At 43.0% G+C, this 21,942-nt stretch overlaps 4 protein-coding genes across 6 annotated transcripts; all 4 read right to left on the bottom strand.

Moving 5' to 3' along the window:
- Positions 1 to 225: 225 nt before the first annotated feature.
- heatr6 (HEAT repeat containing 6) lies at positions 226 to 7,836 on the bottom strand. Its single transcript, XM_037467628.2, has 20 exons — positions 7,540 to 7,836; positions 7,060 to 7,167; positions 6,792 to 6,932; positions 6,591 to 6,706; positions 6,268 to 6,382; positions 6,057 to 6,155; positions 5,788 to 5,952; positions 5,443 to 5,690; positions 5,072 to 5,246; positions 4,783 to 4,989; positions 4,463 to 4,562; positions 3,829 to 4,250; positions 3,610 to 3,732; positions 3,413 to 3,493; positions 3,074 to 3,208; positions 2,868 to 2,990; positions 2,676 to 2,800; positions 2,487 to 2,583; positions 2,076 to 2,280; positions 226 to 1,649 (listed from the first exon to the last, which is right to left on the bottom strand). The coding sequence occupies exons 1-20, from the start codon at positions 7,834 to 7,836 to the stop codon at positions 1,069 to 1,071; spliced, it is 3,663 nt and encodes a 1,220-aa protein (XP_037323525.2). The 3' UTR covers positions 226 to 1,068.
- A 542-nt stretch (positions 7,837 to 8,378) lies between these two features.
- dynll2b (dynein, light chain, LC8-type 2b) lies at positions 8,379 to 10,249 on the bottom strand. Its single transcript, XM_037467632.2, has 3 exons — positions 10,118 to 10,249; positions 9,277 to 9,421; positions 8,379 to 9,162 (listed from the first exon to the last, which is right to left on the bottom strand). Exons 2-3 carry the CDS (start codon positions 9,406 to 9,408, stop codon positions 9,025 to 9,027), a joined length of 270 nt encoding a protein of 89 aa, XP_037323529.1. The 5' UTR covers positions 9,409 to 9,421; positions 10,118 to 10,249; the 3' UTR covers positions 8,379 to 9,024.
- Positions 10,250 to 12,520: 2,271 nt separating this feature from the next.
- On the bottom strand, positions 12,521 to 16,015 carry srsf1b (serine and arginine rich splicing factor 1b). Of its 3 annotated transcripts, XR_005120044.2 has the most exons (5): positions 15,530 to 16,014; positions 14,978 to 15,177; positions 14,506 to 14,678; positions 13,453 to 14,082; positions 12,521 to 13,110 (listed from the first exon to the last, which is right to left on the bottom strand). XR_005120044.2 is itself a non-coding variant. In XM_037467631.2 (4 exons), the coding sequence occupies exons 1-4, from the start codon at positions 15,721 to 15,723 to the stop codon at positions 13,897 to 13,899; spliced, it is 753 nt and encodes a 250-aa protein (XP_037323528.1). In that variant the 5' UTR covers positions 15,724 to 16,014; the 3' UTR covers positions 12,521 to 13,896. The 3 variants fall into 3 exon arrangements, 2 of the variants coding, with proteins under 2 accessions (XP_037323528.1, XP_062414202.1); XM_037467631.2 differs by having other exon boundaries at positions 12,521 to 14,082; XM_062558218.1 differs by lacking the exon at positions 12,521 to 13,110 and having other exon boundaries at positions 13,905 to 14,082; positions 14,390 to 14,678; positions 15,530 to 16,015.
- A 417-nt stretch (positions 16,016 to 16,432) lies between these two features.
- Positions 16,433 to 20,510, bottom strand: pigs (phosphatidylinositol glycan anchor biosynthesis, class S). Its single transcript, XM_037467629.2, has 12 exons — positions 20,365 to 20,510; positions 19,441 to 19,580; positions 19,233 to 19,344; positions 19,057 to 19,146; positions 18,865 to 18,956; positions 18,393 to 18,633; positions 18,139 to 18,281; positions 17,948 to 18,062; positions 17,706 to 17,851; positions 17,444 to 17,544; positions 17,160 to 17,370; positions 16,433 to 16,746 (listed from the first exon to the last, which is right to left on the bottom strand). The coding sequence occupies exons 1-12, from the start codon at positions 20,381 to 20,383 to the stop codon at positions 16,468 to 16,470; spliced, it is 1,689 nt and encodes a 562-aa protein (XP_037323526.1). The 5' UTR covers positions 20,384 to 20,510; the 3' UTR covers positions 16,433 to 16,467.
- Positions 20,511 to 21,942: the final 1,432 nt, after the last annotated feature.

Genomic DNA, 21,942 nt, shown 5'->3' with positions numbered 1-21,942 from the left:
CTTGCAGAATCAGATTGAAAATATTTGAATGTTATATTCTCAATGACATCTTAACAATTTTTGGGATGTAACCTTTTCTCAGTGATGAACTCCATAAAAAAAGTTTTTCAGCAAGTACCCCCTTAAGAAAAAGATTTTTTGAATTGATCCTCGTTTAAAAAATAGCCCCTGGAGGGACCAGAAAAAAAACTAACAATGATGTCACCTCATGAAACATTCGTTGTTGTATATATTTTTTATTCATTGTGTATTTTTCTTTGACACAACCATGACATATTCATACTCAGATAAGAGAATTATGTTAGCGATAAATATTTGTTGCTTTTTAGATTCAATAATCATCTGAATGGCTACGAATTTGTCAGTTAACTGCACTGACGTTGTTTTATTAGTTCGGTATATTCCAAGGAAAACAATTAATAATTTTGTATATATCTGACTTATTTAGTTGAGGAAACAAAATGTTGTCATACATACACAAATGAGAATGTGATTCCACTGAAAGTCAATAAACCATTATCATTCAGCATCTATACTGACTTCAGTTAGTCTTTTCACAATACATATGTTTAACTAAATGTAATTTTCATAATTTGCATCCTAAACTTCAAATAGCTTTTTAATGTACACTACCCGTCCAAAGTTTGGACACACCTTCTCATTCAATGTGTTTTCCCAAAAAGCCGTATTGAGTATTTATATACAACTGTGCACCAATCCTGCACAAAACAACTGATTGTCTAAAACACATTAAGGCCGTATGAGATTGTTAATTGAAAAACACCAAGAATGTGCCAAACTGTCAAAGCAAAACGAGGCTACTTTGAAGAATATAAAATATAAAAGCATTTTTTTTGTTTACCACATCCTTCATAGTTCTGATGTCTTGAATACTATTCTACAATGTAGAAAAAAATAAAGCAAAAATAGAGCAAAAACACAAAGAAAATTTAATTATGACAAAGCTGTGGTTAATTTGTGTTCCGTCACCAGTTGGTCTGTGGTTGGATGTTCCTCTTCCGCCTGTCCAACCTGAGAAAGCCGTTACAGTGATTTCTGAAAGCTTTCTTAAACCCGTAGCTGGTTATTAGAGTCTTCACAGGTATTTAGCAAATCCTCCAGGAAATGAACCACCATCTCTTTACTCGTCCCCTCCTCTCCTTCGGCCTCCAACTCCTGAAGTCTGTTCAGGGTCCGCTGCAGACCCCCTACTCTCTGTTGAGGCGTAAAACTGTCCCCCCCTGTCTCCTTCTCTCCCTCGGCCCCCTCTCCTCCTCCTTCCTCCGCTCTGAGATATCTGATCAAATGCTCTTTGATGCCCCTCCCCTCCTCCCCAGCCAGCGATGCCCCGAGGGAGGGCATGTCCTGTGACCCGCTGACACTGAGCAGGTGCAGGAGAGCGTGTGCGAGCGTGTGCCGCAGGCTGGCACTGTAGCGGTACTCAAAGAAGTCGTTTGTGTCTTCGCTGTTCTCGAGCGCTTTCGCGAGGGAACGCCACACACAGCTGAAGCGCTCGGTGTCCCCGTAGCAGTCGCGGTTGGCAGGGATTGCCAGGGCCGCGGCAGACTTGATTCGCACCTTGAAGTTCTTACAGGAACTAACAACGTGGCAGAGGGAGGAGAACGCGTCACAGGACCACGGGGCTGAGTCTGAGAAATCAGAAATTCATTTTCAGCCATGACATGCAAATGTCGTTAAAACAACCTTTTGAATTGCTGATTCATCGCCGTTGGGAAAATTCCACACCGTTACAAAAGCCTCACGGGACGGACATGGAGAATAAGACTGGATATTTATTTGGTTCTTGCAAGGCATTCAATGGAGGTTCCAGGAAGTCACTGTGTCTGGTCAAGAATGATCCCTTCAGATATTTGTTTAAAGAGCTGATTCTTTAAATACACTTTTTTTTAATTATGATTACATAAAACCTATACTTTTATTTGTAAATCAAGCTTGGCTAAGGATAATTAGACACTATACTGAGTTAGGCTATCCAACTTCATTCTGGTTGGAATCAGGGCGAGGTTGACCTGTTCATACCAGGGGCAAACACAATCAGATGTCGAAACACTTACTGAGTGGCAGGGCCGGGTTTCTGAAGGCATTCCCCAAGGCGTAACAGGCATTCCATCGGACCTTCATAGTGGCCTCTGACTGCACAGTTTTAACCAGTGCAAGAACTGCATCCTCCAGCGGGCTTTGGAACGCAGACCGGGTGAGCTGACTCTGACGCAGGAAATGAAGCAGATTCCCGATTGCTCGCACTGCATTAGACTTTACCTGGGAGGGAGAAAAAAAACAAATATATATATATATATATATACACACACATAATAACTGCACATGCTCACACCTACAGTTGTTTTGTCTCTTGAAACTATTTCATAGCAACTATCTTCTCCTGTTCTAGCAGAACAAAATGTGAAAAGAGACTTAATAAAAGTTGAGTGTTTCTGCCCAGCTAGTTTGTGATGAAGAGCTCTCACCCTGTCTTTGTCAGCTGATGCTCGGGTGGCTGCCTGCAACATTTTGAGAAGCAGCATGTCTGATAATTCTTCTTGGAAATCCACACCCACAGTCTCCCTGATGGAAAGATTACAAAAAAATGTTTGGTGTCTTCAGAAAGATGGATTCTGAGTGTTTTCCCGTGCATTTGTGTCCATTGTTTCTCTTACATATTAGCAATTAGAGTGTCTGTCAGGTTGCCTAGCGACCAGGCAGCCTTGGCACGGACGTTTGGGGACCGATCATCAAGGGCAGCGAGGATAGTGTTTGCCGTATCGGCCACGAACATCACATCCTGAAACGAGAAATGGGTTTAACAGATCCTCGGAAGGGTCAGAAACATGTTACGGCCCCATACGTACCTCTCTGAGACAGGGGAACAGTATGTAAACTCCCAAAGCCCTGACAGCTGCCGTCTTCACCAGATAGTTCTCACTGTAGGTCAGCCCCAGCAGCACGGTGACGCACATCAGCTGGGTCTTGTCCTTGAAAAACAACATCAGACTTCACACCCACGGATCCATGAAGCTCAGTGTTAGCTGTGAGGAAACAGCGCAGATGAACTTACGGGCAGCTGCGCGAAGGCCTGCGGCAGAATTGAGGAGAGCGCGTCGCAGGCGCTGGTCTGCAGTGTGGGATGTTGCTCACTCTGCAGCGCTCCGTTCAGCGGACCGCTCAAAACGTCCGACCAAAACAGCACCACCTATGTAACGCGGGGTGATTGAAATGAAAAGTATACAATGATCATATCAACCAACAACTCTGGGAATTTAGTAAAACAAGACAAACCGAGTATTCTTGGTGTCTTAAGTTAAAACAAACAGCAATAGAACATGAGGAGTAATTCATCCAGACGGGTGTACACCGATACAGTATAAATGCAGTACTAAAACAAGTTTGTACTTACTTGGCTCATGGGCACTCTCACGCCTTCATTGTTCTCTGCCCTGTATTGCTGAATTATTCCTGTGCCCAACTCCTCTAGCAACTACAGAAGATGAAACACACACACACACATCAGTGCACGGATCTCATTCTATCACAACAGTTTTCTTGAAAATAAGTGCAGATAAAAGGAACAGATGGAGAACAAGAGGGCGTTACCTTTGTGCCGTGTAGTTGTATGGAGGGGTCTGTCTCCCGAACGCAGCGTGCGCTCACCTGCCCAATCTCACACAGACTTGCTTGCGCTAGAGAGAAGTAGCCACGTACTAAGTGGGACATGACCTGAAAGGCAAAGGACACACTTATAAAAACAAAAAACACCCTCATCTATTAGAAATGTGTGTCTGAGGCTGTGTTTTGTTTCTCTCAGTCTCTCACCTGTAGAGCTTCTAGTCGGACGGGGGAGGGCTCTAAAGCAGCACTTCCTCCTCCTCCTCCTCCTGATCCTCCTCCCTCACTGTCTGATTGGTCCTCTCTAGGCTGAGTCACCAGCGACAGACAGAGCTGCAGCAGCCACGGCGCAGCGCTGCTGTCCGCCTCCTCCGGTGTGCGAACTACCTGAGGGGAGTGTGTGCGCGAGCTGCGCAGTGAGGCTTTGACCGGTGTGGGGGGCGTAGACACTCCGTCTCGTTGTCTCCAGCTGAGAGCCGCGTCCTGTTGGCTGAATGAGCCACTGCTGCTACTGCTGGTGCTGGTGCTGCCCTCCGGCTGTTGCAGGAGGAGCTGGACCTCTGGGAGGGGAGCTTGAGTCGTCACCAGAGCGCCATAAAGTGTCAGGACTGACACACGAACATTTACATCTGAAGAGAGAGAGCGTTCCTATTGAAAGAAAACCAACCGGTTCACCGAAAAGGAGACAATACTGTGCTCACCTGGAGTTGTAAAATATAATACTACTTTAAAAAAACAATTGAGAGATTGTCCATCTATTCTTTATATTTTACTTCACAGCTATAGGGAAATTACAATGTTTATAAATCTTTAGTTATGAGAGCACTGACGACATACAGACCTCTGTTGCGCACATAAGGACGCATCTGCTTCCAGAGCGGGCTGAGCAGACCAGGCCTGAGACGGTGGTAGGGAGCGTTCGCCACCAGGTAGGCCAGACACTACGATGGGAAAGGTGGCGAGAAGTCGTTAGAACCAGTTCCATTTTGCTCCGATCCCGTGGTTGCTCCAGTTAACCCCAACTGCATGTGTGCAGGTTGTCAAAATATGTTCCCAGGTTAACGTCGCTTTTACACAAGTAAATTTAATTTATTTGCTAAAAGAGTTCAGCTTGAGCCGTCCCACGTCACATGCACAGTGGAGTTGGGAATGTTATTGTACCTTTATGACCTGCGTGAGGGTTTGAGGCGAGGTCTCGGCCAGCAGAGCCAGAGTGAGGGCGCGGTGCAGTTCTCTGACGGCGGTAGCCAGCAAGAAGGAGAAAGGGGTGTACGATTTACGAGGCGACGCCGTATCTTCAGCCACAGCCAGGAACTGACGGGAGCCATCCAGCATGGCCGACAGCACCTGAAGCGCACACGCACGCACCTAGTGGGAGAGGAGAGAGAATGGATGCTACAGGCAAAATTGTCAATGGGAGCACTGCGACATGCATGGCGGTGAGTTGTACCTTGGGCGACGGGTCCTTTAGTATAATTGTTATGAGAGTGAGAGGCGGCGGCCCCCCAATAGGAGAGTCTGGCATGAAGGAGGACCAGTACCCATACAGAGTCCTCTTCTCCACGCCCTTCACTACCGCTAGCAGGCAGTGCAGAGCGCCCTGACGTAGACGACCGTTGTAAAGTCTGAAAGAGAAAAATACTGCAGTATAATTTCTCACTTGTATTGTATCACAGTATTGGGAAGGAGTGGGAATAAAACATCCATCCATTTTATAATCCTTTTAAAATGTTTAAGGTTTATTTTGTTATAGTATAACAAAGCAAAGCAATACACACACAAAAAAAGGATAGGGGTGACATGGATGGACATCTTCTGTACCTTAATTTGCTTTGTGCACTGCCTTCTGGGTCGGAAAATTCTGAGTCCGAACTGGCTCTTTTCCAGGACGGGTAGAAAGACGGGCCAGATGGTTTAGACAAAGAGTCTCCCTCCCCTCCACCCCCCTCTCTTCCCCCTCCCTTCTGAAGAGCAGGCACTGTGTCCCGGATATCCTCCTCTCCATGATCCACTCTGCTCTCCTCAGAGCTGGTCTTTTTCCCCTTTCCTTTGGATTTCCTCTTTTTATTCTGAGGAGAGACATTTAAAACATTTTAACCAAGAATCACTCACTTTGAAGCTGCCCTTATTAAAAGTTATACCAAAATAAATGAAGGCTTGTCTTACCCCTGAGGTTTTGCCTGACCCAGGGGCTTCTGATGGTAGCTCAGAGGATTTTGGTATTTCGGCGAGTTTTGGGGAAGAGACACCCTCATACTGAGGAAGAGGTGCCGGGTAAAGCACGGTTGGCCACTCGACACTCACACCTGGAGTTCCCTGGAACATGAGCCGCTGCAGAAAAAAATAGGTCTCCAATTATTATAATATAAACTCCCATAGAGTTTGTGAACAGGGGAAAAGGACAACAAATAATAATGCAAAACAAAATGTTGCACCTTTAGTGCCGCCAGCACAGACCCGAGCTCCTCTCCAACAAATTTCCATTTCCCACCTGAGAAACAACACTGGAGTCCCTTCAGCGCTGCCTGGATAACCTGCACCGAGAACATGAGGGCAGGCATTGGCCAACTGTGATTAAATGTATCCCCCCCTCCCCTCTCTCCTCCCTCTTAATTGGAAGTTTTCTAACTAACCAATAACTCGTACCATGCAGTAGAAGAGCTCGTCAATGTTGGGAGGTTTGGTGGACTGCAGTGTTTTCAGGAAGACTCTAAAAGACACACTTCTGTACTGATCATCCAAAGAAGCCTGACCAGGAATCCTGGAGAAAAACACCACATCGCAGAAACAATTACAGGCACAAATTTAATAACATCACCGGATCAAGGAGGTCTTTAACAACTCCTTGTACGGTAAGTACAGCTGGATTTCTAGTTAGTTTACTTCTGGCATAGAATAGTCTCTATAGACTGGGTGAATATACTCAGACAAAATGCAATGGCTAAATATGAAAGCTCACAAAGGCCTACCTCAGACAGATGTTGGCCATGCAGGTGAGGGCAACATGACGTAACTCTATATTTGGCTGTGACGGAGAACTATACCGCAGGAGGACTCCATCTTCTCCCAGCAGGTTACGGAGATGCTATGAATGAGAAAGATCTTAATGGAAATATTCAGCCGTTGTTATACATTACAGTACACTTACAACACGTGTGAAAACTTTCTACCTGGTGGCACTGTGGTCCATTCCCGTACACTATAGTGGACAGTGCCAGGAGGACATCGGAGTGTGTCCATGTACTGCACACTTTCAGTGCACTGGTGGTATAGTCTAATAATACATCCAAGGTTCGCTCTTCTATTATTACCTTAAGAAACAGTGAGAGAAAGCAAGGAAAAAAGGTACAGCACATTTCTGGTGATTACATCGTTGGTCAGTAAATATGTGCACAATAATGTCCCAGCACTACTATTAAGGGGGGGGTTAGGTGTTACCTTTAGCTGATTGAGTAGATGATGTATCAGCTGACACAGTTTGATGACTAGGTGCTCTTGACTCAGCGGCACAAGACAGCTGACGTGTTTCAGCAGACTGCACACATCCTGAAATGGGTATTAAAGAGGATGAGCACAAAACCAAGGAAGGGATTGCAGAATCCTAAATATCACATCGCGTTCAGGTATTTGGTTAATTATTTAAACATAATTATTAGGTATTATTGGGCTGGGGTGTTATCAGGACGCTGACAAGTCACGTGGCTGCCAGTTGCTATGTCATGGGTGGTTGCCAATGCTTAGGATTTGGGAATCGTGATACCGGCTGGTTGCTAGGCATAACTGCGTGATTGTTAGGATACCTTCACAATTGGACAAAAATTGACCACCCGGATTCAGCCTTCATCATTTTTGGACTTTTCACTAAAACAAGTTCGTTTGGACTCAGCCGTCACCTCAAGATCAAAGAGCACGAGTTACCTCTGGTCGGATGTTGATATTGGGCTCGAGAGTTTTGTTGTAGTTTTCGGACAAAAGCTGGTCTAACAACAGGTTGAGCTCCTCCTTCAACTGGCCGGAGTCGGCCCGAAGCGCCCGGAGCGCCGCCGCGCAGCGGGAGAACTGCTTCTCCACGTCCGAAAGGGAGCCGAGCCGCCAGCCGTCAGCCCCAAGCGGGGTGAACGGGGCGGCCTCCGCCGACAGAACCACCGGAGGGAACACGGGGACGTCACTGCGGCTCGCGCAGCCCGCAGCCAACGGTGCGGGTTGAGCCGCCATATTTTTTGGATACCGGAAGTGTTTTCACTCGTGTGGTCGTTGTTGCTCGTTTTAAGCTCAACATCCAAGTGAGAGGCTCAGTACTGCCGCCCACGGTGTAAAAACCAGATCACCATCGCCTTCACATGTAGGTGCAGAGATTTAATAAAGCAATATACACCATTGCAAAATACCCACAATTGCCCCCTTTAACTTATGTAATGGTTTCTCCTGGATACACCTATTGCAAAACGGCACATAGAAACGGGCATTGTACAAAATCTACTTCTATTAATAGAAAATTAAGTCTAACATGTTAATGGTCAAACTGTGGGCAATTTTGAAACATTTAAAAAGCAGCTTAGAGCTAATCTTTTAATGAAGCTGGAAATCAGGAGAGGTGAATTTTAGCTCGATGTAAAGTAGCTGTAGGAGTAAGTCTTTTAAAAGGAGTAAATCATACTATTTGTAGCTTTAGAGAACTCATTAAATAGTTCACGACAATGTCAGAATATTGACTTTTGATCTTAGTTCATGAAAGTGAAGCAAATTCAAGCCATTCACACATCTTGAACCAATTTACTGTGTCAGTTTTGTGCTCAACATGTTGAAAACATTACAATAACAAAACGCACATTAAATTACATTCCAGGGCACGAACATTGTAAAGATTCACAACTGTGGAAACAGGAATGTTAACGCATGTAGAAAACTTTCAACCTCTTGGCATGTCGTTTTCTTTATTAATTGTAAGCAACAGTATTTGAATTTATATTCAGTAAACACTGAAAATTAAAGGAAATTCAACAAAAACTCTGTTGCGTGTTTCAATTCCATGAAAAATAAGTTATTATACAACATATCCGTACGAAACAATGTACAAGGTTTGCGCATCAATGCACAGCAAAAATAATATCCGGAAATAATGAGTCACCAGTCCGTCGGATGCAAAAACGCTGGGTGAATGCTGGAATGTAGAGTGAGTGTAAATTGGCATTTTCTATGATCGGCACGTCACCAGTCCAGGCATGACTAAAGCGCAATCCACCAATGGTGGTAGTGTTGAAGGTGGCACACAATAACAGACTGAAACAAGCAGGAAACCATGAGGTAGGGCATGTCTGCAGAAAGGTGGTAGCAAATTAACAGCGTGGCACAGAACAATTAAGGGCTGAATTAAAAGTAGTTTTCGGACAGCATGTTTGGATTTCAACCTGACTTGAACAGTAGAATGGCAACTTGGCCCAGGTAGAAGTAGATGAAGTGCTTTGTCTCGTGCGTCACGTAGCTGCCAAAGTTCCTCCCAACAATGCAATGCCACGTGGGGTTGTACTTCTTGTCAAACTCCTTCCGGGTGGGATGGGGAGACAATAAGAATTAGTAGAGCAGATCAAAGGGCCTTCACAACCGGTTGAACACATCACACCTTTGAACTACTCCTCAAATATTGACCTAATGTACCTTTTTGACATAAGCAGCGATATCTTTTTCAATGTTGTACTTTTCCATAGCCTGCATGGCACAGTCCACTGCATCCTGCTGCATTTCATCAGACATGTCTGCATTCTTTATCACTGCCTTCTTCTCAGTCATTTTGGTCGTTTGACTATAGGAGAGGGAAAAAAATCATTATCAAAAAGGACATTACCCAGTGTGTTCCAGTGCAAACAGTGAGTCTTGCCCTTTCAATTCCATATTAACTGAAAACAAGTCACTATAGCTACAGTCAGGAGTCTAGATAACTGCATTTGACAATTTATACTTCAGAGTTCAGTGAGGATGGCACTTATCCAGCAAATCAAATTAATTGGATTTGAGGCTGCGTTAACGTGAACTATTAAACAATTTGAATAACTTAGTCAAAAGACCTTGATCACCATCACTAGTAGGCTACACAGGAAGTCCTGTTGTAACGAGTTGAGAGACAATGTGCAAATTTTGTTATTTGTGAGACACAATGTGTCAATTTGGGGTCACAAAGAAGGATGCTGGCATGATTGTAGCATACATATCTGGACATGCACGGCACAGTAGTAAATCTTTGATTTCTTACTCAAGACCTAAAACTATTTTCTGCGCATATTCACCCAAAACTTAGGTATTTAATGTGTAAGGATTCCAAACATAAATATAACGATATAATAGGGATACAGCTTTTCAGGACAAACACAAGAGGCTCGGGGCAAGATTAGCATGCCAGCAAAGGACGCATCAGTATTCCCTTTCACCTGCTGACCATTCACAAAATGTTTTATTAATCAATAAAGCAATACACGCTTTTACAACCAAAGTTACCACTTACCGTCTCTCAATGAAGTTAAATTGTCGGGAGTCGTATTTTACGGGCAGCTGCAGAGTTTGTCGCTCATTTATCCAGAGAAAGCGTGCGTCTTTTACTCCGCCCTCCACATCACCTCCGACACTTGATTGGCTGGAGAGAAGCCTCCGCCCTGTTGACGGCGTTTTTCACTCGCGGATACCGCCTGCATCTTATTTCTCCCCAGAATGCACTGGTTTCAACCTCCTCCCCTCCCTTCCCATAGTCAACGGCTGTGGTCAAAAAGGTCTCCAAATTACCTCCTGACGACAATTTCAAAACACTTTTCCTTGACCTCAATGGAAAGTGGCATGGGGTCAAGCTAAGATATGAATGCGAATTAAAGAGGGTAGAGGAAAAGAAAGCCGTGACAGAACGAGAATTGGGATAACGCTTTCACGAACATACGTAGATATTATGCGACGGCGGATGTCAATGACGTCACTGAAGTCGGCTATGAGGTAAACGAAGAAGGCAAAGATAAAACGATTTCACACTTAATGATTAAAATTGCCTTCACTTTAAACAATCTGCTCGTGGATTATTAATGAACTGTTACAGACAAAAATGTCCTTTGTGCCACAATGTCGTTTTAACGGATCGGGGATATTTTACTTACAGCATTTTAATATTTTGTTATAGGCCTAGCTTTTCTTTTTTTTGCTGTTGATCTTTGTTATAGTAAATGCGAATTTGTTAGCTGACAGTTTGCTACTCTTACTGTTCATTTATTATTATATTAATTATTTGTAAATTTGTTATGTTGGAGGTAAATAAAATATTTAAAAAAAGATTTGTATTCCAGTAGTTTAGTGCTATAGGAATATAACTGTTAAACCTGTGTAAGGTTTTCATTGATGGCCGAATGAAGAATCACTTTAAATAGTGCCAACGCAAGGAATTGTGGGTTGGCATTATTTTCTATCCATCGGTAAAGCCTGGTCCAGAGTATCCTATGCCGAGGGAGATACGAAAGGAAGCATCTTTCCTTTGCAGTTAAAACATTCGATAGCTCTCATCATTGCGGCCATTTAGAAACATCCGGGAACTCTCTCTCTCTCTTAGGCACCTTGCCCAAGGACTCCTTTTAAAGAGCGTTGTGATCGCGGTGATCAGGCTGAAATGTCAAATTGATGTTATATCGATTTGTAAAACATGCAAGCTCGCAACGCAAGGATTTAGTCTAGTAGAATATGCTGGATCCTGTTAGTTGTAAATACACAGCATTTCACAAAAAATACATAAATTCTATAACTCTGTGCCACTCTCATGATGGTGCCTCCCGTGTAAATTGTAACAACACATTGGATTTTGAAATATTTGTATTACCCCCAATACCCTCTAGGGATAAAGGTAACGTAGCTCTTAAAAGAACACTGTCATTGTTTTACTGAAAGCTTAACCTCTGAAAACACAGATTTGAACCCAGAATGGTGCTCACGTTAGGGCGTTATATTTAAGAGGTAGTAATTGGACAATTGGCATAAATGGCTTATATTTTGTGGTTTATGCCTCGTGTATGGACAATTTTGTAGCATTTAAAATTATGCTGGGCCAAATGAGAAGTGGACTGTTAGCATTTTTCTGTGAATTTTCGAGGACATGAAAGATGAAAACCATACTGCTGCGAAGGTGTAATTATCCTCCCTATTAGCGTCAATCATCTACAAATGTAGACAACGGACAATAAAGATATAAGCCACAAACTACCACAATCCCACAAAAACCTAGTCTGTTTAGTCAGTTAAGAGTCTGAAGCGGTTTTCACTTTTTATCTCATCTTTAATTTTGAGTTCTCCGTTTCATTGGAATCTATTACATGGACAGTACAGAACAGATGCCAATTAACTTCATTGAATAGATTGCTTTAGTTTACGGTCCTATTAATCACAAGCTTTTCTTAAGCCTAAATGGAAGCATTCACAGATGAGTGCTGGAGTACTCTCCAGCACTCATCTGTGAATGCTTCTATGAAGTACAACACAAAACAATGAACGTAAGTCATTTTAGATAGAACATTCTAGTTTGTTTTTTTTTGATGGGGGGGGTTGGATCATGGGACAGGGACTGTAAAGGCTGCCACGCTTGACCGTTATCTCATAGTTCACAAAAATTGTACTTCTAAAGTCTACTGATTCCACATAGAAAACTTAGGTTTATAAAAGGAGGCCAGTTACAGATTAAATGACGGCATTTTACCAGCTACTAAGATACTTTTTAAATGAACACTGGTTGAAATACTTAATATTGAAAATACTGGGAATAGGGTTAGTCAAAGCAATCCAAAAACTAGTAGCACACAGGCTGTGTACAATTACATGAGCTGTGCACAGGTATTTTAGATCTTTTGAGGAATTGGGTGGAAAAAAACAAAAAAAGAGACACCGCTAACCTGTTATTGAAATTTTTATTAAAAGAGAATAAAGCTTTAGGATCCTGGAGATTATACTTAAGAAAATCAATCAAATCATCCTCTGCAGCAAAAGACTGACCTAAGAAAAAGATACAAACCACATTACGGTCACATTCCCTTGTCGCGTCCCAGTCCTCCCTCTTCCCTCCCTATTCCGCTGTTAATGGTCGCTCACTATTTACCACTCTCCTTAAGCGTGTGGATCCATCCTGCACTTTCCAGCCCTCCTCCTGGTTTTGAGCTCTTCATTTTTTTTTTAATAATTTTGAAAAATAAAAATAAAACCGCTTGTCACAGTGCCGCCAGCAATTGTGTCTCTGAGGTCCCACACAAAATGCAGAAAAAAAAAATGTTTGGATTATTTGAAAGCCAATTTAGTTTGAATATTTCCCTATTTCCAGTTTGACGGGGTTATGTGGCCAGGGCCAGGGGTCAGGATCATCTCCCGGTAAAATGCTCCCATGCTCCTGATCCATGTATCCATCCTGAAGCCTAATCCTAATCCTGCTCTGATCCTGAATCCTGATCCGGCTCCGGAATGGGGGACAATGAGCCCAGTCCAAACCTTCAGAATACCAGCAGAACCAAAGAGAAGGAGGCAAGTTAGAATCACACCTTCAGAAATATACCAAAATAAAATGTCAATAAATGCATCTACGAGGAAAACAGGAACACCCGGTATAATCATTCCCAAAATACTAATATTTACGTTGGAGACGTAAAAGACCAAGACTAGCAAAAGCAACAAAACAAAAGTTGTGTGTCTCCAAATATAAAGTGGTATACAGAACTTGTTACTACTGAAAACATTCAACAACAGCACAGTTGTCAAGTGCATGTAATAAAAAAAACAAAAAAACAGCCGTATAATGCAGATTTCACAGTTGACAAGGCACAGCCATCATACCATTGGTGCCATATTTGACTCCTCCTCCTGTTTATCTTAATATGAACTGTTTCCTCTGTTCCCATCCTATCCTGTTCCTCTGAACTCTACAGAGAGACACACAAGAAGGTCAAAGGACAGTAGTATATGCTTTAAAAGAAGTTAAATCTTCAAAAAGCGTACGAGGACAAGCAGAAGAAAAGCATAGGCAGGAGTGACAGATCAGAAAACTGATGATGAAAAAAAGGAAAAGGAAGAATGGGTCCGCAGACAAAAATGATATCTAAATAAGAAAACAGCAACAAAAAAGTGTGTGTGTGTGAGGGGAGGGGGGGTAAAGGGGAATACACAAGAAGACAGTGTAAACGGGTATCATGGGATGATCCGTGGTGAGTATACAGGATTTGTTGAGTGAAGATTTCCTCTCCAGCTCAGAGCCACACCACTGCCCCATCTGTGGCGGTTTTAGGTGCGGGAGCGGGAGCGGCGAGGGGAGTAGCGCGGGGACCCTCTGCTGCGACGTGACCCGCTCTTGCTTTGGCTTGGGCTTCGGCTACGACTGCGGCTGCGACTTCGGCTACGAGAGCGAGAACGACCGTAGCTCGGGCTGCGGGGGCCGTCCACCTTCACATGAATGTATGCGGTCTCTCCCTAAACACACACAACCACACACAGCCAAGCATCAATCACTGCTATAACCACATTAAACATCTTAAAAACTTGCTTGACTCACTAAATATCTATTTTAGTCTTGGGATACTACTAATATTTTTTAAAAGTGTGCTAATTTACAGAGCATTATTTTGATCATTTAGATTTCAATGAATACATTATTATATTTTGTCCAAATATATTAAATAAGCCAGGCATTGAAGCATAGGAAGATGTGACAGGCACAGCATTATAATGCAAAGCAACATTAAATAATAATTCCAACATAAAACTGGCATTTACTTACTGCCCAGTCATCTCCACCTTCCCTTCTGCTTTCTTCATTTGAGAAAAAATTGATATCCAAAACAGAGTCCCACAGGGATTCTGTAAGTTAGCTTGAGGCTGCAACCCCATACGTACCTCATGAGAACGAAACTTGGTGTTATCCAACTGACGGACAGCGTAGGACATGTCTTCTTTGCGTACAAACTCAACTACCCCGGTGCCATCGCGGTACACATCCGCATAACATACATCACCTGCCTCGCGCATGTGATCCTTTAGGTCCTGCCAGCTTCCACTGGATGGAAGGCCTGGGGAGGGGGAAAAGGGGACATTTAAGACTCATTCAATCATCTAAACCGCAGAGAACAAACTAAAGACACACCTTGACTAAAAACACTAACAAATTTTACTTTTAATGGCTCTCATCCATAGCAAGTTGTAAATTGGCTTATTTGATGAAATTGCACTCTCTTGTTTGTATCCTTATGGTTGAAATGCACTTATTGTAAGTTGCTTTGGCTAAAATAATCAGCTAAATTACATGTAATGTAATCTAAGCGCTTAGAAAAAATTAAAAAAACGTGCAAAGGGACAACACATCACCCACCTGACACAAGAACCCTGTACTCTGATCGTCGAGAGGGGGGGCCATGCCTTCCCCTTTGGGGTCCCATGGGGCCACCACCCCCGCCTCCTCCGCCGCCGCCTCCGCCTCCTCCCCCTCGTCCACTTCTAGGAAACTCAACACGCAAGCGGTAGCCATCGTAGTCATAGCCATCACGTCCGTAGACGGCATCCTCAGAATCCCTGAGAAACAGATTACAAATTAAACATCAACTCGCTAAATCTAAAACACAGTTGCGGAATCGTCGCATGCAGAAAAATGAATAAATAAGCACAGTATGCCCAAAGGCACTTGAGCGGGGGAAAAAGGCAAATAGCCCCACAAAATACTCCCTCCAAAATGATCACGTAGCGTAAATAATTAACGTTACAGCTCTGAAGCCGTTTTAACGATTCAACCTTCATGCAGGTAGAATGTATTGCAAACGAATTGCCTACCGATTAATGTTTTGTAAATTCACCCGTTTAAAAAAGCACGTGTATACGGACTAGCTGTGCAGCGTCGGGACGTGGCGGGAGAATGTAATTAGCTCACCTCGGGTCCTCGAACTGCACGAAGGCGAACGGTGGTCCTCCTCTTCGGTTTTTCAGATCGATGTCGCGAATAGCTCCATATTTATAAAACAAATCTTCGACGTCCTTTGAGCGGATATCAGGGGGGAGATTCCCCACGTATATACGACAATCGTTGCTCCCTGCTGGTCCACGAACTACACCTCCGCCAGACATATTAGCGCAGAACTAGCTTGCTAACAATAACAGTTAGCTAAGGAAGTTAGCAAGCTGGCCGAGCCCAACGTCTCGGGTCGAACAAACGAAAGGATGGTAGTTAGATAGATAACGGAATAGAATATATAGTGTGCAAATTAGCTAATAACCATGCAGCTAACGGTACAGCTGGAAAAACTCGGCAGTGGATGTGACGATAATCAAATTAACACGAGCTAAAACTTGGGAGCCGCGAGTCCTAGCCTTCCTCCAACAAAGCGCTCCTCTTCTTCTGTGGTGTAACGGCAAAAAACCTGCTTTAAATGTGCGTACACTGCCCCCAACAGGACTGCGGTGGAAGTACCCTTCACCCTGTGAGGGAACAAGAAGCTCTAGTTTATGAAAGAATGTTTCCTCAAGGTTCGTTCAGGGGCTCGCCTAAAGATTTTTGATACTCTCGAAAGATCTTCAGTCTTTAACAAGAAAGAAAACCCTGAATTACAAACTACTGCAGATGAAGACAGATGTAAGTGAAAGCTCTACAAAAAAAACTAGCAAATGTTGTTTAATTCTAGCGGATAAAATTACTGTAAATGTCTTAACCTGCTAAATACAATGTATAAAGTGAGGTAGTCTTATTTTCTTGCTAACCAGAGAGAAAAAAAAGGAGATACAACTCAAGTTTTTTTTAATGTGTTAATAACTTAGAATAGAAAGTAGAATTCAAATATAAAACATTCATAACAATTCAAGCCTTTATGGGACTCAGTCCTTCTTGGCTTGCTTCTCCCTGCGTTTCTGTCGCAAGTCAGATACAATTTTAAGCAGTGATAGAAGAATAGGCACACACATTGGCAGGAAAAGAGGTATGTAAATAGCAAACTTCTGGTCATCTGGAAAGTAGAGGAGATGGAGAAGTGAAGGGTCAAAGAACGCCCTTTCTGATGCCAGGATGGCCTCTTTACTGTACTGCAGAGCAAAGCGCAGGTTCCCGGCCTCCAACTCAGCCACAGCCAGCTGAAGAGACGTGACAGCACTGGACACCTGTGGAACATCAACAGCAATCACTGGTTAGAAACAACTAATGCAAAAATTCAGAAATAGGATAGAAGGGAAAACTTCTTTTGAGGTATACAGCATGGCTTTGTGTTCGTACTAGCAGTGTTATTTTGAGGAGGGGATACATTTCTTCCCTTGATGCTGCTGTGGTAGTTTCAAGTAGCAGTTAAAATAATGTTTTCATATTAATCAAATATATATGGTATGGTTTTATATTGCATTACATGATGAGCGATGGAATAAAGTGCACAAAAATTCCCTTTAGTCTAATTAAAAAACACATACTGTTGCATCCATTTCATCCATGCATATTGTATTTTTGGTTTGTATACACCTACACATATTTCTACACAAAGAGCAAACTAATAGAAACCTACTGATTAATACAAGTGTCTTACCTGTTCAGCAATGTTGTCATTGATTACAATGTTGCCTATTTGATCCAACAGCTGTGCCAGCGATGTGATGGTTGTGGTTGCCGTTGCAACATTTTCCACACTCCGACTCCACATGAGACGGTCCAGCTCCCAATCAGCTAGTCCTGTACTGCCGCACGGTGCCACCAGGAAGCCTGAGGGAGCGGTAGACAACTGCACACCCAGCAACAGTCTGGAAAGACGTGGTACAGGAACGTCACCTTGTGTTTACATTAAAAGCTGTTGTACTATAGGTCTCCACTTACCGAAGCTGTGCAAGAAAGACTCCCATAACTTTGGCCATGTTGATGTTGACTTCAACAGGGAATACAGCCTCTGGTCCATAGAAACCATCAACATTATAGACCTATAAAAAAATGGATAAGACATTATTTGGTTAATCAGTAAACAAACACTGAATACCTAGGACAACTATTTGTAATAAAGGACATAATCACTTATATTCAGATATAAACATTCATAGTACTTATGTAACTGCACCCCAATGATGCTTTAGGATTATTTTACCATAATTCCACCCCAGCGTGGAGAGTGAAACGCATTAGTGGGCACTTCCTGTTTCTTGCTGTCATGAATGTGAAGTGGTGAATGTTGGGCATCCGGGACATACAGAAGAAAATTCAACACCGGGTTGGAAGAAGCAGCATTTGAGCCTTACAATAAAAAATAAAAAAACACAGTTATATGTAAACACATCAGGACAGACTGTACCATATTTTAAACACATTCAGAGAGCGGATTTGTTTTACCCAGTCTAGCCTCCACAGGGTTGATCATATGTGCGAGGCTGTCGGGGTTGAGTGTGTAAGCACCGAGGCTGCTGTCAAAGCGCGGGTTGACGCCGAGCATGGCGTAGTACAAGGTCTGTAAGGCAAATATGTTCATTCATCAGTCTGACCAACGGGAATGGCACGCACACACGCACGCACGCACACACTACCTGAGAGTCAATGCTAAAGTTGGCCACAGGCGCCAGTTTTGTAAGCAAAGGTTGGATGTAGGTCTGCGCGGCACCCTCTATGTCCCAGTGTAGCCGGTGTGACTTTGGGTCTGGGTTCAGCAGACTGAATGTTATCTCATAACCTTAAAAAAAATAAGAATGAAAACAAAACACAGTTTTCATAGTTAAAACATACACAAGACAACAGAAACCACTTTGGTCCAATCTATGGCTGTGCTAAAACAAAGACCAACCTGGGCTGGATTTAAAGGTTCTCATACTGTCTGCGATGCTCTCTTTGTTGCCAGGACTGAGACGGACTCTGTCGCTGAGGGCCGCGGTGATGTCGGTGTGGCTAAAAGACATCACCTGCAGCACCTGCTTAATCCGAGGCTCCAGATGAGCCAGTAACAGATCTAGAGTCTTGCCTACTCTCATCTGGGCACCAATACGCAGTAGAGCTGTCCGTCGCTCACCGATGTACACTTCCACATCCTGAAAAGGCATGAAGGCATATAGATCGGTATATTATCTACTACTTCTCCAGTGTCTCAAAAAAGACTCATCATTCTGTTTAAAATGTGTGCAAGAGGTACTGTTTTTTCACCGTTAGAAGTTAGTCTAACATGAATGAATACAAATTAATAAATATAATGAAAACACAATATTCCTTGGAACTAAATACTGTGGAAAAAAAGAGGACATTTTAAAAAACATAGCTCTAACCTGAGGCAGCAGTGAAGAAGACTCTGGGATAACATACACGACTAAAGAGCCACATGGACTCTCGCTGAGTGTGTGCAGAGACAGATCTGCCTCTATAACAGAAGAACGAGGGAGGAGGAGAAATTATGTCCTGTGGTCCCACACAAAGTTAACAAAAGAGCTGAAAGCTCGATTTAACAGGCAACAACTCGCCTGCAGCAGTGGGCTGATCCAGGGCATCCTCCTCCATGATTGTAGCTGTGCGGTACCTTGTCTCGTACCTGTACCTTAAAGCCGTGTCCTCTGGAGAGAAAAAAAAAAGTGACGCAAGTATTAGCTTGCAGTTTTGGTATTTGCATAACCAAAAACGAAATTAATAAATAAATTACCATCTACTGTGTGTTCCTCATCCTGCGTCCGTGTAAGTGGGACCTTCTTCTGCTGTTCCGGTGTCACCGTTCCACGTGCAAACACAACCTCCACATCAGCACTCAACTGCAGCTACAAAAATGAATAAACAAAAACATAACGTTATATATACATACAGTATACACACATACACACACACATATCCAATGACAGGAAGCATGAACAAACCTGCAGATTAGACAACTCATTTATCTGACTGACAGGCAACCAGGCGCGGTACGTTTCAGTTGTTTTCCACCACAGAGGTACTCCCACGATGATGACCACCACTGCTATGGACAGAGCAGCCAGCTGGCCTCGCCTCCTCTCTGAGAGACAGACAGAGACAGACAGAGACTGTGAGGCAGATCTTGGAGCATCGCAGCTCATACAGACGTTTGGTCAACTGCCATGCCATTTACACTGCTTTTCCGGTTTGATCTTAGGTTGCATAACAACCACTGTGACCAAATACCAGCTCTATGGACATATATATCACATTTATTTTTATTACAATAGATACTTGTAGATTTGTTACTAGGCTAACCAAAATACAGATTCACAGCGGCTTGTCAATTGACATATAACGTAAATACATACACCACGGCAGGCAGAGGTCTTTGATTGAAGAATTTGATATCATATTTGATTATTACATAAATTACTGTTCTTTATGTCCCACTGAAGGACTACTCGAGACTTTCTCCAAGTGTTAAGATGCAAATACGTAACGTCAAGCGTCAACGTATAACAACGCATAACGTAAATGGCCGTTTAACCTGGTTTGGGTTTAAGACATATACGAATACAAAATACTGAGGAATAATAATTTTACTCTAATCGTCAATTTTTCAGGAACTGCTGTTGTTTTTAATTGTAATATAAGGCATGATACATGGACACTAGACATAACGTGGTAACAAATAGTGACGAGAGGATCATTGCTGCAACTGCGGCTAGCGAAGTGTTAGCTTCGGAGGGTGTGAACGCGGAGAAAGAAGCCTCGTTCTCGTGTCACTTCCACTGTTGTACGTATGAACCCTGCTCCAAAAACGGTTGTGAACTGGTGTTAATGTTGCCTTTACGAACGAATTCAGTTGTGAACCTACTCACCGACTTCCGTGGTAGCCATTTCTGTCAATGCGCTGGATGGGTGCGTTTGTTATCTGTGTGCATCCACACGAACGTCAGGTGACTGACATCAAGAACGGAACGGGCGGTTCACCCCGTGTGTACCTTCTCACACACGGTATTTGTTTGGTACAGCTTAAGGAAGTCGTGATCCAGATACATTATCTTCGTACTAACAGTATTAACTAAAGTTAATTTAGTTAATCGTGTAATAAACTAATCTTGGTTAGTCAATCACAAAGGAAAGGAAAGAGGTGAGAAACGTTAAATCGTTTTACGACGCCTGCGACAGTAACCGTCAGCCCACCCGGTCAACAATTCAAGCGCACCACACACGTGAGATATTGGCAACCAGAATTTGGCGTCTTACACATTTATATTTGTCCATAAACACACTTGTTTAGTATGAAGACATTTTGACGCTTATCAATGATGATGATACACTGGTCGAAAATATATTGAGCAGCGTTTACATAATTTCATCGGATTAATTAATAAAACCTTCCAGCTGCACTTTTTCCAGACATGTCATGACGAAAACTGGTGCACTCTGACATCTGGAAGCTGCCCAGGACAACCATAGCTGTTCTGTTGACTGAGCAGCTCTGCTGAAGCAGCTGGAAGTCAGGGGCATCACAGGCCCTTCGATTTAAATATGCCCATCATCCACTTCATTATTAAGCTGATCTCAGGATATTTTGAGCTAAAAAGGTAACATTTAGCTGGATTGTGTAAAAAAATACATGGTAAATATAGTGGTAATTGCTTGGACAGAAAAATGAATCATACAGTCTGGGATTAGTCAAATATAATTTACAATTGCAAAAGTGGGTTATTGTTATGTGTGAATGATCTTAATACTTACTGTAACACGAAGTAAATATGCTGGAATATGGGGAAAAGAAAACCATGGGTAACATTTCAAACCATAAAAATAGTCAATGATGCAACAGAGATTTTGGCTTTTTGTTTTTTAGTTCGTAGGTTTATTTTTCTCTACCATTTAACACACAAAGTGATTCAAGAACAATATTAACGTCACAAACAGTATCACAGTATTCCAACACAGCAGTGACTGATTTTCCCCCAACGCCAGAAATTGGTCCACATCATGTCAATAGAAACCATCTTGTCTCCCGTGGGGCCGACTGGGGGAATCAGGAGGGGGGAGGTGGGGGGGCTGACACACACAAGCATCACGTAATATCGACACCATCACACAACTGAATACATTAATGACTGGATGTAATGTATATATAATGTTATTACTCAGAATAGAATAGACACACAATAGGTTTTTGTGATGATTGGTGATTAGAGGCGTGTGAACAGAAAGATTAGATCTGGATGAATCCTGGTGAGCGTCTACAAGCGGCTGCTGGAGGTACGGCTTACCGAAAGTACAACGAAGCACTCAAAAGACCAACTCGTACTCAAACGTCAATGTCTTTCTCACTGGTTGTCTTGCTCTCTTGTCCCTTAATGGATATGCCGTGTTCACTAATAATCAGTATGTCCACCCGTCAGGCAGGATGTTAAAATAGCGCTTTATGGTCGAGC

Source organism: Pungitius pungitius, chromosome 16 (genome assembly GCF_949316345.1).
Source record: "Pungitius pungitius chromosome 16, fPunPun2.1, whole genome shotgun sequence".
NCBI lineage: Eukaryota > Metazoa > Chordata > Actinopteri > Perciformes > Gasterosteidae > Pungitius > Pungitius pungitius.
Note: the sequence above shows the minus strand (reverse complement) of the source record. Positions and strands in the feature narration are given on the sequence as shown.